Source organism: Dromaius novaehollandiae, chromosome 20, assembly GCF_036370855.1.
Source record: "Dromaius novaehollandiae isolate bDroNov1 chromosome 20, bDroNov1.hap1, whole genome shotgun sequence".
Classification (NCBI taxonomy): domain Eukaryota; kingdom Metazoa; phylum Chordata; class Aves; order Casuariiformes; family Dromaiidae; genus Dromaius; species Dromaius novaehollandiae.
This window is the reverse complement of record NC_088117.1, coordinates 7,035,323-7,052,687: the sequence shown is the minus strand read 5'-3', so window position 1 is coordinate 7,052,687 and position 17,365 is coordinate 7,035,323. Positions and strand designations below refer to the sequence as shown.

The following is a 17,365-nucleotide window of genomic DNA, read 5'->3' as shown; positions in this document are numbered from 1 at the left end:
ACTCTCATTTCTTAGTTGTACATAAGCAGAAGCTCTCCGTTAATGCCTCGTGCATCCATTAGTCCCTGTCGGATGTGATTTCCTTCGGGCTTTTAGCTTAGGAGGGACGTGGAGGCCGAGGTGGGCACGGGCATTTTGGAGGGTTTTTTTCCGAAGGGATATTTGTTGCATCGGGGCAGGCGAAGCTTTGTGGTTCGCCTTTGCTGAGTGTCGTGGAAGAAGCGGTCGCCTGACGGGCGCGTTGGGCCCCTGCCTCGCCGGGTGTTCCCGGTATAGAAAAATACGTCTGGAAGCATCAGAATTTGCCCCAGAGCAGAAAATCTGCGTTTGGTCAGCTCTAGTCCAAAGGCACATTGGCCAGAAAGGCAGATTGGGCGAATTTTCCCTTTGAAGGTAGGGAGTGGGGAGAGGGACACCCGGCATGCCTGGCTTAACGGGAGGGACGTGTTCCTGGTCCAGCTCCGAGTCACGAGAGGGAGCTGGAGAAATGAGGTTTCCCCACATCCGATTGTATGGAACGAGCCAAGAAATGTCTTTGGAAACCTCAGGTGAGATGCTCTGAGCTGTGAAGGAGATCCGGGTGGACTTTGCCTACTTAAATTGCACCCGGTGTGCCTGTGTGCATCCAGCCCTGGAAAACGGGAAGGGGCTTCTCTAGCTGTTCCTCTTCTGGCAGCACCATTTTACAGCCCGGAGGAAGTTGGACTCTACGGATCATCAGGCATTTAGAGGAGGGAGCACAGCAAAATTTGGAGAAAGATTTGGGCAGGAGGAGAGAAGAAGAATGGGGCTCCCAGAGCACTGCTTTATTTCTAGTTGGCGCACAGTGGGTTTTGCCACAGACTGCAATGGCCTCTAGGTATTTAAAGAGGGAGAAAAAGTAGGTCAGTTGTCTGTGTTGCAGAACCGGGGGCATCGGTATCGCTACGAGAGAGGCAGATGGGCCGCCTCGTGCCTGGCGGCGTGCGCGAGAAATGAAGTGGGAAGTGCAATCCAGTGGGGCAAATACGCTTGTCGTTTCGCTGGCATTAGAGCGGGGTGGCTTTGGGTCGCGGCGGGACCGCGCTCGCCCCGTCTGCCCCTTACCTGTGCCGGGATGGGCGAGGAGCAGGGTCTGGGACCGGCGTGCCAGGCTGGGCTGGTGCAATCTTAGACCTTTGTTCCTGCAGCAGTAGGGGCTGGTCAAAAACAGCATTAAAAAAAAAAAAAGAGTTAAAATAAAAAAAAAAATCTAGAGTTAAAGAAATAAGTAGCTAGAAGCCTGGGGCAGGGCCGGGTGCCTCGAATAGGGCAGGCGCCAGAGCAAACCTCGCAGGAGCAGAGGGGACGATGCGATGATCTGCAGGGCGAGGAATGCATCTCGCCTCGAGTGCTCACAGCACCCAGCACCATGCAATCCCCGCTGGAGATGAGGCATGTAAGTATTGCCCAATGTCAGCAAACAATTGCTATTTTGCTTACATTAAAAATACCTTAAGCAGTATTTTTTTTTCTTTTTCAAGAACCAACCAAACATTTATTTGCACAACTTAATTCCTGCATGCTGGCTTGAGGAAAAAAGTCGCTGCTATTCAGAAGAGTGTCTGAGTAAAACAGTAGCGTAATTTTGGACTCGGACCAGCTTGGACAGTGGCTGATGTGAGAGACAGACTGCCCGAGGGCTGAGTGCTCGGGGCGGACAAAGCGTGCCTGCTGCACTTCAGCCAGCTTGTATGGGCTTTTGTAAAAGCGCCTTTTTAAAGCACCACCATGTAATGATTATTAGTATTATTTCTAAGCAAACTCTGTATCAGTGTGCTGTCTGACCAGCCAAATACACTGATTATTAGCTAGACCTCAAATGCAGACCATCAAATAAAAACTTAAAAAGAAAAAAAAACCCTTTCCCGAGGCAGAGAGTTGATTCTTGGAGTGAACATTGACCTGACGTGCTGTCACTGTGAATGGGCTCCGCAGCCACTAATCAAAGGTCTCTCTTTTTTTTCTTATTTGATTATCTGGGGAGATCAACACAGTGTCCCCTCTGGCACGGCGGATGACTTTGCTGTTTTGTGAATCGGCTAGTTTGGGTGGCTCTCGATGGATGCGGAGTCGCGCTTCGTTAAGACGTCGGCTCGGGGCGGCGCTGGTGGGAAACTTTGGAGCGGGGTGGGGGGTATGTTGTCTGGGTTGCAATAAAGCATGGAAACCCTGGATGCAGCCACGTTTAGTGCACCGTACAGAGGCGTGCTAAAGATAGCTGGAGCTCCTGTGTTCATAGTCCAGAGAGGAAGGGAGGAGAAAAGTGAGGTATGAAGTGACTTGGCCAAGGTCATATGAGGGCTGTGACTCGTGTGCCAGGGTGCACAGGCTGCAGCTGGCAAGCTGTTTTTTCTTTTTTTTAAATTTTTTTATTTTTTGTGCTGTTTTTGTGAGCAGCGTCCTCTGCTTGAGGCACCCTGGGGCAATGCGATGCGGGACGTTCCTGGCCAGGAGGAGATTTCCAGGGGACGCTTCCACCGTTGCCGTCCCCGCGGGAAGCACGGTGCTCTGCCGAGGCGTGCCAGCATCCCGATTTCTGTCTCGCCAGGGGCTGAGCCCTCCCCGTGCGTGGCCCTGGGCGGCTTTCCTGCAGCCCCGGGGCCAGCGGGACTGTCGTGTGGTGCTGCCAACCCAGGTTCACCATCTATATGGGGTTAGATCTTTTTTTTCCAGTTCCCTTAAAAGTGTAGCTCTAGTTTAGATGTGTATATGCTTTGTTGCTAACAGAAACACAGTGGTAAGTCACGCCATCTGCCCATGCCTCAGTTTCCCCGTAAGGAGCGGGGCGGTAGGGAGCTGACGCGCGGAGGTGCTGTTGGTTTTGGTTCGTGTCCCGCGGCCGAACGCCCCGTTGAAGCAGACAGCGCTCGGCCCCGCTGCTGCCCGAGCGGCCTTTCCTCGCGGCTGACTTGGGAGGCGCTTCTGCAGCGCCGGATCGCGGCTGGTGCGCGGTTCGTGCCGCAGGCCCAGCCGAGGTCACGTTAGGGAGATGCCTGGTCACTCGTTTCCGTTAAAAATAAATGGTAGCGTGTGCATATGAATGCCAACGTGTTAATTCAGAGCTGTTTTGCCCCCTCAAGGGGATCTCATGCCTTGCATTCATATAAAAAAGGATTACAGCAGAGTGTCCCCGAGAGCGTTTAGATGTTACTTTGTCCTCCGAAGTGGAGGATGTTGCGTATGTGAAAGGGAGATGCTGTTAGCGGGGCGCTCCTGGTCCCACGTGTGCCACCTTGGTGGTAACCTCTCTTTGGGGCGGCTATCTCGTGACCCTCGCTGCTACGGGTCTGCAGGAGCGTTGCTGGCGAGAGCAGGGTCAGCAGGGCCGGAGAAGAGGCTCGGTTACCGTCTGGGAACGAGGGCTGGCGTTTCTGAAGGAGCTGGGCAGGGAGAGCCACGGTCCGGATCCAGAGAGGTGTTTGTGTGGGACGGGAGGCGAAGAGGTCAGGAGGAAAAAGCTGGTCAGGAGCATTGGCCCCAGGGGCTTTGGGAAGGACCCAGGCAGGTCAGAGACCCAACCTGCCTTGAGCGTCAGGCAGGATGAAGCCACATCATGGAGAACATGGGGGTTTCTGGTAGTCAGAAAGTGCTGATCCATTGAGGTCAAGCTTCCCCTGGGGCTTCCCCAGCCTGGGTGGGAAGGGTCCCCCGGGTGCTTGAGGTGGTGACTCTAGATGAGAGATGCGCCGTGTTCCTCCTGCCTACCTGACTAGTGCAGGTTAGCTGGGGGAAGGAGTTCTCATTTTGCATCCAGAAAACCTTCATTCTTTGTCATTACAGGCTGTCATTACACTTTTGAAATCTCTTTTCTGGGTGGGAGCTGTATTTCCACCCTGCCCTGATTTAGCACTCCGGTAGGTCACACGGGGCCCTGCTCACCTGAGATCATCAGGCCTGGGCAGCCCAACTCCCCAAGGACTTCTTTAAAACAAAAAACTCCCCCCCCGTTTTCAAAAGGCTGCGCTTTTACAAATTGGTTGAGCACAAGTGGTGGTTCGTTACCTGCCAGCAATGCCTTGCCAGCATCGCTCTGCAGAGGACAGCGTGCTTCTGTAGTGGAAATTGTTATATGTGGACATCCCAAAAGCAGTCAAATACCCTGTTGGAGCATATTTTTCTGCATGCTTTAATTATCTAAAAATCTCTTTTATTTTATCCTCTCCTCTCCTTTACAGCCGATTAGCTCTACACCTCTCTTCCCCGCGAGCAGGTCAGTGTTGTACCTGCCTCGCTTGGTCCCTGCTTGCCCACGGGAGCGAGCGCCTGGCGCAGCAGCAGTCGGAGGGAGATAGCTATCATCTCCCCTCCAATAATTGTGGCTTCTCAGAAATCCTGTTATTTTGCTGATTTTTCCAACAGGCTTCGCCATTCCTGTGCTCTCTCATAGACCTGTCGCTCCACTAAAGCGCCGACTGCCCTCCAGAGTTTCGGGATGACTTCTTCAGCTCTCGTGGCCGCGTTTGGATTTTTGGGGGAGCTGGTTTCAGGTGGCAGGCTGCTCCTGGAGGCCCCCAGCCTTCCCCCGGGGTGGCAAGCGGCTCATCCGGTGCCCCGTGTCACCGTCACCCCCAAGGGATGCTCGGGGAAGCGGGGCGCAGCGGTGGCCGGCCCCGCGGCGGCGTGGGGGGAGGACGGGGCTGTGGAGGCGGCCGCGCCGGCCAGACGCCGGGGCCCTTTGACATTTGCAGAATGGCCTTTCAGAGCTGCGAAGTATCCCAGCTCCGTCGAGGGATGCCATCGAAACAGATTTTGTCCCCCCGGCACAAAGCGAGGAATGCGTCGCACAATGGCCCAATGTTTGCGGCAATAAAGCCGGGCTTCTTCTGCCCTCCACAAAAGCTGCTCTGGCTGGGGCAGCATCGTGGGCGTAGGGCTTCTCCCGCCCCGCCGGCCCGGGAAGGGCTGTCAAAGTAACGCTTCTTAGAAAGCGTTTTGGCTTCTAGCAGCTTTAGTGGGAGCAAGGCTATGAAACTGAGCCATGTGCTATGGGCTTTTTCTGCTCTGAGTTTCCCCACGTGTTAACATTCAAACTAATAGACCTGGAGGAAAAAAAAAAATCAAGGCATGGGTTACGATGGTTCCCGTGCGGCTCAGTTTGCTGGTGGTGAGTGTTAACGGTGCTGATTTTCCATGGAAATGTCTTGGAGCATTTAGTTTTCAAACGGTAACTTTTCTATGGGTAGTTTGAACTTGCCCAGAAAATGTAATAGAGACGTTTCCCCCAGCTACCGGATCCTGTCAGACATCAGAGAAAATCAGTACAAAAGGAGTCTTGCTCTCTGGAAAAATGTGCCATTTTTAGTGACATCTCTTTAAAATCCTCCTAAGCTCTTGCAGCCTCCTTTTGTCTTATTCCATCAAAGTGTGACAAAGTCTTTTCATACAAGTTGTTTTACAGATGTTTGTAGTTCAGTAAGGCATTTTTCCTCATTCATGTGGAGCACTGTCATTGCTGTTAATTGTATATGTTACAGGAACACCTCCAGGCCCTGCTCTGATGAATGATGTGCACATTTTTAATAAGAGATTTAGAGTCACCATCGGCAAGGCAGTGGCTGCGAGGGGAAAGGCACGCAGGCAGGTGAAGATTGAGATGCCCACCGGGTTTGGGGAATTTTGGTCGCTTTCCCTATTTTCAGTGCAGTGCACCCCTCGCTGTCTCTGCTGTGCTTGGTGCTGCTAAAGAAACGGCCCTGAGAGGTGCTATGTTGTGATGTGGTGTCTGTACCTGTGCTTTCTGTTTTGACATGATGATGTTAAGGTTTGTACTTGGGTAAAACCCTCCTTCAAAGCCAGGGGAGTCCTAGCATGGCCCATCCACACCGTATGCTCCGGTGAGGGGTCCATGGGAGCTCTCCTTGCTCACTAATCACATGGAGTTGTCCTTCCAAAATCCAAGCAGGTTTGATGAAAATCATCACCTTTAGCCAAAATGCTTTTTTCCCCAAATCCCTCCTTTTCTTACTCTGAGTAAAATCTTGCCAATCTTGTACAAAAAAGAGCTGGGGGTGAAATCCTGGTGCTGTACCATTTTGGCCAGCTCTGGCTTGGTCAGGCAGCCCCTGTCCCATCAACGGCAGCTGGGAAAACACTCAAAATGAATTTCTCCCTTCCTTTCTCCTTGGAAGAAGAAAAAAAAGAAAAGAAGAAAATAAGCCATTAGAGCTTGCTAAAGGTTTTCTGTTACACCATTATACTATGCACAGCATGTCTCCAAACAGCCCTTAAGGCTGTGGTCTTCCGTCTTCCCATCCATCTCGTGTCTGTCACGTCCCCTCTAACTTAAGGATGTTTCTGCAGAGCAGGACTGGAGACCCATAGCATTGCTCCAGAGATGCAACTGCACATTGCACTCTAGCTCAGCCAGGCATGTTTTAATGCTATTTTCTTTTCTTGCACCGGAGCCTCCAGTTCCTGTGCTGCTGGGTGCTGAGCGGTGCAGCCGAGCCTCCAGGCAGAGCCCATCATGTTGGCGTTTCCTTTCCTGCCCACCAGACCTTGCAGAAAATTACCCGCGTGATGCTCTGCAGCTTCAGGCCAGGGACGAGGCAGGATTGTGGAGGTGTTACCTGTTCTTCACGCTCTGCTCCTGCGAGATTTCCAAGTAGGGTTGTTAAAACTGACTGCAGTCCTCCTGCTTAACGGTAGCCAGAGTAATGCATGGAGGGGGGTTCTCAGTTGTCTCCCACTAACTTTTGTAGCTGCAAATCTTCACTCCCATGGAAAATCCCACCATGGGGAATGTTTTGTTGCCATTTGTGATGTGAATCTCTTTGAGAATCATGGGATTTCCTGCATCCTATGGCCGTTTTCCCTTTGGTGGAATAAAAGGCAGCTGTAGGGGGTGGAAGTGAAATCAGGTTGGCTTTTACAGCTCTGTTTTGGGGTGTAGGGTGCTCCCCCCAAGTGTTTTACTTACAACCCCCCGCAGTGCCTGTTTTCCTGGTGTTTGACTCCTTTATCCCTCCCCATCCCTTAAGGATGGTCCACTCACCCATTTATGTTCCTCTGCTTCTCCTGCCCTGTCTTCTCCATGGAGGTCCCTTGCTGTTCTCTGGCACATCCCGAAAACCCCTTCCCCATGCCCGGGATTGTGCGGGATGCCGTGGCGCGCGGCTGACTCCGTGCCCTGGCTGTGGCATGCTGCCTGGTGGCCAGATCCTGCCTGCCGGCTGGTGCTGTCTGGCCCCTGGCTGGAGGTAGCGAGAAAGTGTCTCCAAGGGCATCACGTGAAGCCCAAGGGCAGAGTCCTGCCAGGCAAGTGGATACCTGAGCTCTTTTGGGGCCTTTGGGGTCCCAAAAGTGGCCTGCAGCCCTCCCTGCTGAAGGATTTAGATGAATCTGAGAGTCGGATCCGAGCTCTGCACGTGGTCTGCCTCTATCCCAGCGGGCTGCTTAACTGCTGCCTGGTCCTTCTGCCAGGATCTCACTCGCTGTTGGTTTTTTTAATCATTAGGAAACGTATATAAAGTTGATGGATGACGTGATGGTGCTATACACTACCTACACAGTCTTAAAAGTAAGTATATTCGTAAAACATAATAGAAACCCAAGTTGGCAGCAGACTTCTGTTACCAGAAGCTTGTTTTTGTCCCAACACATCCCTCCATCAGTTCTTGCGCGAGAGCTAAAAATTGGCTGGCTCCAGCGGAGTTAATAATCATCTGAAATGGAGTTGAGCAATTGATGTTGCTGCATCAAAATGTTTCCCTCCTCTCTTCCCCCCACCTCCCCCAAAAACGAAATTCCTGGCTTATACTCAAAATGCAGTTCAGTTCTCACTGTGCAAGTATTAAACTGTGGGTCTTTTCTTTCAAGTTTCTGGATTTTTATGGGCACAATCGGTCTGTTAACAGGACTTTTTTTGTGGTTTCAATGCATTTATATCATTGACCTTTGCTTTAAAAAGTGTCTGACAGTCTTTACTGGACTGGAGCTATGAAAAGGGATGTTGTAAGGGGGCTTTATTCTATGGAAGCAGTGACCACAGGCAAAGCTTTATATTTGCTGAGTGATTTAATTCTTGCACATGCAGAACTTGGCTCTGCGCCATATGTAACATGTTGAGAAAAGGTCTGCTTGAGAGGCATTAAAACCAAACTTTCCAAAACCGTTCTTTTTTTTTTTTTTTAATAGCTTTCTTTCCTGTTATTTTAAAGCTAACAAGTAAAATCAAGGGACGCTGCCCCAAAATGCTGCCTTGAATTCTAGCAGACTCGCTGGGGAAATAAGCCTCTTTTTTTTTTAAAAAAAAAAAAAAAAAAAAACAAAGTGGGAGTCTGGATGGAAGGATGCCAGTCGGGAAGAGCAGGAGGGTGTCATTTAAATTAAGGCTTGATTGAGAGCACAGGAAAGATTAAAAGGGGACACCCAGACTCCAGGGAGGAATCCTGGGAGGGTGAAGGCTGCACAGCCTCAATGCCTGCTCCTGTAAACTCCTGCTCCTAGGACAGTCCCCAAAGATGTTTTCAGTCTAAATATTAGCTGTGGCAGAATTGCATGCCTCACCTGAGGCTTTTTGTAGTGCCCCAAGTTTGCATTCTGGAAATAGCCACTCTCCCTAAGAGCATCAGCTCCAAGTACGCCGTGATTAGCTGTTTTTCCCTTCTTAGCTCTGTCCATCTCCTGCTTACAGGAATATCTGTCCCTTGCTCCGTCTTTCAGTGCTGGCCAGTAGTGGTCAGGAGCAAACAAAAACCGACTTTTGTTTGCTCTAGTTTTAAACACTGTGACAGCGTTTTGATTAATGCTAGGTCTTGTGAAAAGCTTTTTTGAGATTCAAGCATATTGAGCTGCTTAACAGCATCCCTTTAAATTCTGCGTCTGCCTGCTGCAATTCCTGATAATGGTCTGGAGAGCAATGAAACATCATATTTCTTTCTCGTTCTTGTAATCGGTCCTTAAAATATGTCTGAAATTCTTATTCTGAATGTATTTAATTGTATAGCCTCTTGGGCGAAGTTTTGTATTTTGGTGTGCCTTTGAGTATTTCCTCTTCCTCTGGCAAGCAAATGAACAACAGAAATACTAAATTATGTTAATTTTTAACAGAAGCAATCTCTTCCCCAAACATTGCAAACTACTGCATTTTAATTAAAACCAGCACATAAACAGCGCATCGAGCCATTTGGAGCCTCAGCCTCTATTAGTTTTAATCAACAGATTTTTCCAGGGGCTTTTAGAAGCAAATGGTGCCTCGCTTGCTCTTCCCCAGGAGGAGCGGCGCAGGGTGACGGATCGTCTTCGTCGCGGGCACACCAAACGCTGAAATACTGAATTAAAGCGCGTGAGGTTAGGCTGGGGTGGCGGGTGCTTGTTGGGATGAGTTGCCCTGTCTGTCTCACCACGGTCTCCCCTGGCTGGTCAGTCATCCAGGCTAGGCAGCCCGGGGGGAAAGCGGGATGTTTTCTAGGGAAGTGTTGTCAGGTTGATGGGAAAGGGTGTTTTATCTGTCCCTGTGATTTCTCTGAGAATTAGGCCTAAATACTGCTTGTGTTTAAAGCTCCTTAGGAAAGCGATAGGCTCCTAAGCCTCTGCAGGGAGGCTGGCATGGAAAGCCAAGGGTATCCTTGGCTTTTTAGAGACTCCTGGTATTTGATCATGTCCGCTAACGTGACTACACAGGATTTGGACAGTGCCAAGCTCCACCCTCGGTGCAGGCAGACTCGGCTGCCGTCTGTGGTTAGCTGTAGTGGAAACCGCTGGGGAAGGGAAAGCCCTCTCCGTCTTTCCCTGCCCTTCCTGGGTAGGAGAAATCGGCTGGAGCAAGGCGGCTTTGCCTGGGGGGCCGCAGCAGCCGGGCAGCCCCCTCTTCCAGGAGCCGGCGTGGGAAGCGCTAAATACACCCATCGAAGCAAAGCGGAGGGGAGCAGAGGGAGTACCGGGTGGCTAAAGCATCCCCAAGACGAAACCCGACCGCGACACCTGAGCCGCTGTGCCAGCTCTCGGGAGAGCCGTGGCCAGCCGGGAAAGCAGGTGGCAGGCTGGAAATCGTCTGCTTACCCAAAAAACTGGGAGGTGCCGCTCAGCGCCGTGGCAGAAGGGAGGTGGTTCTCCACGCGGGTGCTCCTTTGCGTCTCCGGCTGGCGATCGCGGGGGCCCTGTGACCACCGCAGACGCTGGCGGAAACTGGAACCGGAGAGGGCTGTGGGGAGCAGGTGCCAAGGGGTAGAGGATGGGGATGGCTTCAGGCCACGGCTTTCAAAAGCGACTGACGCTTTCTGGTGCCCAGCTGGGGATGCTGAAAGGGCAACTGGTTTTTGAGGGACAGCGGCTCTGCCCCCACAGTTCCCCGTCACTTTTTGGAAATCGTTGCCCGGGTGTTTCATGTCGCGCTCCCAGCAAACGGTTCTGCGCAGAGGTCCCTCACCCAGAGAGAGACCGAAGCAGCGACCGCAGGTTTTTACTTTGGATGCCGCAGAGCACGTTCCCATTTCATCGTGTCTTTTTTCTCTGTGCAGAGATGGGAAATGCCAGTGTAAAGTTGGTGTGACAGACCTGAAGTGTGACCGGTGCAGTGATGGATACTACAGGTTTAACGAAACCACCTGCGAGCCGTGCCAGTGCAATAACCGGTCCCAAATCTGCAATGCGGTAACAGGTAACAACCTCCCTGCTTGTGACCTTGGCGGGGGCAAACTTCGCCCGTCTCTGGGTTTCTGCCCTTTTCCTTCAGCAGACCTCCACTCTCACTCTGTTTATCCACATCTTTATGCCTTGAGTGCTCCAGATCTTTACCTTCAAAACTTAAGATAAAAAGCAGGGTAAGGCTGGAGCTAGTCGTCTTCTCAATAAAGTCAGCGAAGGCTTCGTTACTGACTTCCCAGGCAGCCGTGCTGAGCCTTCGCCCTACAGTGGCTCTTGGAAATGAGCGCTCCATTGTTCTCTGCCCTTGCACAAACACACAACACGGCTCTTAAGGAGCTTTTGTTTTAACTGCTGTTTACCTGGAAACATATACTCTACTGACGCAGCTGTAAGGTGACTGTTACTGCCACAGAGAACATGAGCCATGCTGAGAAAAATCTCTAGTCCCTCATTATATTCCCCACTTTTTATGAATTTGTCTCATTTGTTTCCTTGAACGTTTCTTTGACTGGTTTTTGCTCACACAGATGTTGAGGGAGTGCAAATGTCAAAGCGCCTGTGCTTGAATAGCTCATTGGAAGGTAGGGAGAAAATAAAATTGCTTTCCCATCTCCACTGATGGCAGAAACCCCAGAGGAGCAATGTTAGGTGACTGCCTTGGCCCATCCCCACTTAGCAACAAAACTCACAATTTAAAATTCAAATTCTCATCAAAGCCTAGAGGGTGAGATGCAATTCTATAATATTTTATCCAGGAGCTTAGAAAGAAGTAATAATTTCAAAAATTTTGCAGGTTATTTTCATGCCTGGAAAAGAGGCAGAGCTAATCACATATGGTATTTCTGGGCAAGTTCTGCACTAGCGTGTGCTCCCTCGCTGCCTGTGCATTTGCAGCAATGGCAGTGGGGGCCGCGGCGAAGATTTTGCTCAGCAAACGCCCTGGTCCTGCCTGGCAGGGCACGTTTCTGCCTACATCTGGAGAAGCAGCAGACACCAAAACTGCATTCCTCGAGGATCAGTTATTGCATTTATTCTTGTGCTGAACTTAAAGTATGTGCTTATTTCCCAGTAATATCAAAGGAGATAAGATTGTGCCTAAAGCTATGTACACAGCAACTGTTTGGTTGATTTGGAGCTGGGTGTGTGGGTTTTTGTGAAGGTGTAAGATAATCTGCTCTTCCCTTTCCTCCCTCAGTCTTCCTCCCTCTCCTGATAAAATATCAGCCAAGAACTTGCCTCCGCAATGGGGTTCTTCAGGCAGCCCTTCTGCTGGGACTATCCCGCACTGCCTGCAGCATCGCAAAACAAACCCCTTCCCCGTTAATGACCTACTGTTGATTTGAGAAAAACCCGTTTCTCTTTTTTTTCCTTCCCCTCCACCCTTTTCTTCCATCTGGTTTGTTGCTGCCAGGAAAAAGAAAGAAAAAAAACCAACAACAAAAAGACAACAGACAGAACAGTCAATAAAAATTAGATCTGATGTCTAATAAGTAGCACAGGGCTCTCGGCCTGATCTAGAGGCTGCACTGTGTGTGACCCCTCCAGGTTTGTACCGACTCTTTGTCAAATTCTCAAGGCTTTTTCGCATTCGTGCTGTACTTTGGGCTCCCTCTGGCGGCTTCGTGACCATCTCTGCACGGCCTCAGCTGCAGTTCTGTCCGGGAGGAATCATTTAAATTACTGGGCTGGAAATTGGGCAGCCAGGAGCTTCCCAGGCAGTAGCGCTTCCTCCAACTCTCGTACCCCGCGTTGTGTCCGTGCAGTAAGCACGGTCGCGTCTGCCTAGCTGGGGTACCACGAGGTTTCATCGTTCCTGAGGGCATTATCGGGATGGGAAGTGCTATTAATTATTAAGGCTTTCCACAGTGATACCTGATTAAAGCCCGGAGCATGCTGTGCATGGCCGAGCAACTTGCTGACTCACTGGAAACAGCCATTTTGCAGGGCTGGGGTAGATAGATGCAAGCAATTTCTGCTGATGGCAGAGACATTGATCCTGAACTGATGAAGGCCGCACGGAAAAGCGCAGGTGTGATTCCAGATTTATACCGCCATTAATGCCTGAGAGCATGATTCAAGAGGCCCTTAGTGCTGAGCAGGCACGTTGGCTCTCCCCGCATAGGTCAGTCTAGGGCCTCCCGGTGAAGTAGCTGCAATTTGAGAAACGGAGGCTGGAAGATAATTTTTCCCTGTAACACAGACGTCTCTGTCCCAAAACTACCAGCTCGTGTCTGACGGGCTGTGGAGGGAAGGGCAAATGGTGCGTGGGAGCTGAAGCCATGCACGTGTCCTCGGTCACCCTCCGCACGGGGGAACCAGCAGCTTCCCAAAAGCTGCCGCCGCCGCCAGGGTTTTCTTTCTTCCGCTGGCGCGAGGGTCGGCTGCGAGGACGTGCCAGGCTCGTTCAGCTGCAGAGCTACCGCTGTGAAAAGATGAGTGGGAGCTATGCAGTGTGTTGGATGTGCCTGGTGTTCAACCTGTTCCAGCATTAAGAAGAAAATCTGCCGTGTTTATTTAACAGTCTCAGCATTAACCCAGTTCAGGATTTTATACGTGTGGTTAATGTTGATATGAGACTCTTTCATGCTCTGTAGCACTGCCAGCTTAGCTCTGTGAATCTCCTCTCTGGGCTTATATGTGCAGTAAATAAACTGCTCTGTGGCACCCTGGTTTGTTGTAAGGTGGCTGTTGCCTTTTCAGAGTCTCGGGCTTGGGATTTAATCAAATAAGCTTCCCTCAGGTCACCGCCACCTCGGCGAGAAGGCGGCTGAATTACAGGCTGTTCCTCTTGATGGATGAGCTTTTGGTAGAGGCTGCGTTTTTGTAACGGGGGAAGATTTTTTCTTTCTTTGTTCACAATAATATCAAAATGCAATTTAGAGGGCCATTAGGACGCAGCCTCGGCTAAGACACAGCCCGTCAATTTTCTGATTCAGGGGCTTCCCTGGGAAGGGGATGTGGCTCACGTGAACCCCCATTTCTCCTCTGCTTCTCTGGGAAGGTCAGTAATTGCTGCTGGCCTGTGCCTGCAGCAAATGTCTCTGCTGTGATGGGTGTAGCGGAGCTGGAGCCACACTGTGTGGGATGGAGCCGTCTGCCCCCAGAGCAGCATGGTGACATTTATTTCCCCCTGAACACTAGATCTGTGGTGTGGGAGTGGGTTGCCCACAAAAAGGGACAAAGTATTCCTACTGCTCATGTGCTAGTGTGGTTATAAGCTATTCCCCAAACTGTGTTGTTTGCCTTTAGGAAGGAGCTCTGTTTTCTCTTTATTTTGAAAACTGTTCAGTCTTGCTCTGGCGGAGGGGTCCAAGCTGCAGCATAGCGTGGTGGGAAGCCTCCCTGCAATGGAGCAGAGGTAGCCGCTTCAGCGACACGCGCTGCGCTGCTAGGATGGACGCAGAGGAGAAACCAGGACTCGCCTGCGTGCACCCAGGGTGATCCTTGTGGGGTTCAGTCCGTCATCCTGCCTGCTCGCTGTCAGTGTTGCAGAGGCATAAATTGGAGGGAACTCTCTTTGGGCGGAGAATTCGAAGCAATCAGGATCTGCTTTCACCAGCACAAATACAAACTAGAGGTCTTTTATTTGAGGACAGTTTAATGTTGATAATATGTGTTTACCTGTGCTGCGCTTTAAAGTGATGAACTGTGGGTATTGCTGCTGGGACTGCCTACTTTTTCATGTTACGTGTGCATGGGGAGATTGGGGGGGAGTGACCATCAGAGGGTCATAAGAGGCCAGGACTTGTGCCAGCATTGTCTTAGCTGGGGGGTATCCAAAATCACCAGTGAACTCTGCTAATTGAGAGCACCGCAGGTGTATTCTTGTTGCAAATGTTCTGCTCCAGTTACTGCTGCCGAATGGACTGCTTGTGCTCTGTGTCCCCTTCCCTAGGCACCTGCCTGGATTGCCAGGAAAACACCAAGGGAGAGCACTGCGAGCAGTGCAAGGAAGGCTTCTACAGCAGCGCCCAGCCCGGCCCGGCCTGCCGTCAGTGCCCGTGTTCAACTGTAGCATCTACTGGCACCTGCCAAATAAGTAAGGCTTTTGTTTGGGTTTAACTCTTGACCTAATTAAAGTAACTCTTCAATGTATTTCAAAAGTAAATTCTATTCAGAGTGGGTCATCCTAGTAAGTTGATCCACAGTCTGTGAATCTCCCTTTCAAGGGCACTGGGGCATCTTACTGGGAGTAACGCATGCCACGAGGAGCATATAATGCATTTGTAGTGTTTTACTGGTGCTTGCATTGGTGCTGGTGAGAGGAGCCATGCAGCGGAGAGCAGCAGAGTGCCTGCCTAAAGGCCATGGCTGCTTGCCGAGGCAGATCTGTCACCTCTGCAAAAGTTTTGCAAAGGCAAATGCTGGGCTGCAGGCAGCCCGGCTGGACTTGTGGCAACCAGGAGATTCAGGAGATGCCCCACAGCTCCATGTAGCCTTTCATGCCTCTGAGGCCTGCTCTGAACAACTGCGCAGGACTAAAACATGGATCCATCCCATCTCCCAGCTATATTTTGATATAACCAAGAGGAGAAATTGTATCTGGAATAAACACATGTAAGGTTTTTTTCTTTTTTCTTGATAATCCCTCAGTGAGTTTTGCAATTGAGCCTCCTCTGGCTTCATATAGTCCATAAAGTTTTTGTAGGTTGCTGACATCCCTGATATAGTTCCAGCTGTTTGCCGAAATTGGCTGTTTGAGATGGAAATGTTCTGGAGTACTAATCCGCTTGACTAGCAACGTGCCAAGCATGCTCTGTGATGCTGGTACGAGGAATTAGAAACCTCCAAACCTTCCCCCCCCTCCCCCCGAAACGGAAAATACTGCAGTTAAAAAATCTATACTTCTAGATTAATCTTTTAGCTTAATTAATACCCTGTGGTGGCTGACTGTCATACTGACTTATGGTCAGGCTCCACAGAGCAAATCCTGTGGCGGGTTTTTCTCTGCGAGGGGCTGTGGCAGGTACCCGTTGTGTTTTCTGTGTTGTTTAGGACCCGGTGACACTACTCCAATGTGTGACAAATGCAAAGCTGGATACAAGGGCCCCAACTGCAACCAGTGCGACAATGGCTACTACAACTCCGACAGCATCTGCGTGAGATGTAAATGCAATGGGAACGTGGACCCGGCCCAGTCACCCAGGGTGTGCGAGCCGGACAGCGGGGAGTGCATCGGCTGCCTGTACCACACTGCCGGCTTTCATTGCGAGGAGTGCCAGGAGGGCTACAGCAGGGACCCCGAGGGAGCCAACTGCACCAAGAAAGGTAAAACGCTCTTCAAACCGGTGTCAGAGCTTGCTGTGCAGATCAGATGGGCACAAGCTGCCTGGAGGCTGGGGAAGGAATACGGTTAATTGTTTGAGGGGTATTTTGCAGCTGAAGGTGAAGCAGCTTTAAATTCTGCCAAGGTAAATAGAGAGACTTAGTCCTCTGAAAGGGCCAGTTCAAGATGGTGCTCAGGAAAGACTTCCCCGTAGGCAATTTCTTATACTTGTAAAGCTTTGTCTTCTGTTACCAGAAGCTGAGCGTGGCCTACATTGAAATGAGCAGCAGCGATACTTCTAACATGCTGTTTGCCCTTGGCGAATACCTCTTGACAGACAGTTTCTTATACAGGTCAAGACAGTGCACTGCAAAGAAATCTCCACTGTCTTTAGATGGGAAAGTACCTGGGAAACGTCCTTTCTTTTGGAGAACTTTTTCATGTTGGCACCTACAGGTTTTATATTCATTTGGCCTGTGGTACAGGAAGCAAAACCAGACCATAATGACATGTTGGTGCCTTCTGGCCTTGAAATCTGTTGTTGAGAGTCAGCTTGGTAACTACCCTGCTTCCTAAACTGTGGCAGACAACTCTGGGGAATGAGCTGAAAAAAAAAGTATTTGCTATAAATTTAAATCTAGGTTTTCAGATTTCTATTGCTTGACATATTCGTTCTCTTAGTGCCCAGTGGATTGTACTTATTGACGAGTCCATTCAATAGCGCTGTCTAGGTCTCTAGAAAGGATGTTTTTAATAATGTATGTCATTCCTGATACTGCGCAAGCAATAACCAACTACTCGGAACAAGCTTAGGTATTCTCATTTTTGCTTTCTAAATGCGGAAGCCAAAGCTCAGAGAGGTGAGATGCAAACTCGTGCAGCAAGTCTGCACCGGAACCTGCTCTGGGGGTCATTCATCAGTCTCCAAGCCACATCTGAGACATGGCATGTAGGATTCTCAGATGCAAGCTAGCTCTGACACTTAGAGAGTCTAATGTATAGCAGGCTGACCCATAGTAAAATGGGAGAAAATAGAAAATAAGTCTTACATTGTCACTTCAGTGGTTATCAGAAGTTGTTCTGCAAGGTGGATCTCCAGCTGCATGCATAGAAACATTGTGGGCATTGCTATGTATTAGGTAAGAGAACCCAGAGTTCAGGAAAGTATCTGGGCCCAAATTCATCCTTGTCACCAACGGAGATTTAATTCAGGTCTTCCAGTAGGAGCTAATGTGATTTTCACTCCCCTGCTGCTCTCTGGAGGCACAATCAGAGTCCTTCTCTGTGCAGGGAGATGATCAATACAAAAGTTGAATGCTCATTGGCTGTAACTTTACAGTTACAGGGCTGGAAATGGCATTTTTGATTTGGCTGATCCATTACCTCCTCTGCACAGCTGTCTTTGAGCAAAGAACTATACAACCTTGCTCCATTGAAATTCATATGCACAGCTTTGCTTGTATGCTTGCAGTTTTCACCACTTGTTTCATT

At 50.2% G+C, this 17,365-nt stretch overlaps 1 protein-coding gene across 1 annotated transcript in view; it reads left to right on the top strand.

Annotated features, from left to right (window-relative positions):
• MEGF9 (multiple EGF like domains 9) overlaps positions 1–17,365 on the top strand; it is a 56,915-nt gene that overhangs the window by 31,483 nt on the left and 8,067 nt on the right. Inside the window, exons 3-5 of the mRNA XM_064523659.1 lie at positions 10,482–10,621; positions 14,504–14,647; positions 15,604–15,876. Coding sequence (XP_064379729.1) covers positions 10,482–10,621; positions 14,504–14,647; positions 15,604–15,876 — 557 coding nt within the window. The remainder of the gene's footprint in view (positions 1–10,481; positions 10,622–14,503; positions 14,648–15,603; positions 15,877–17,365) is intronic.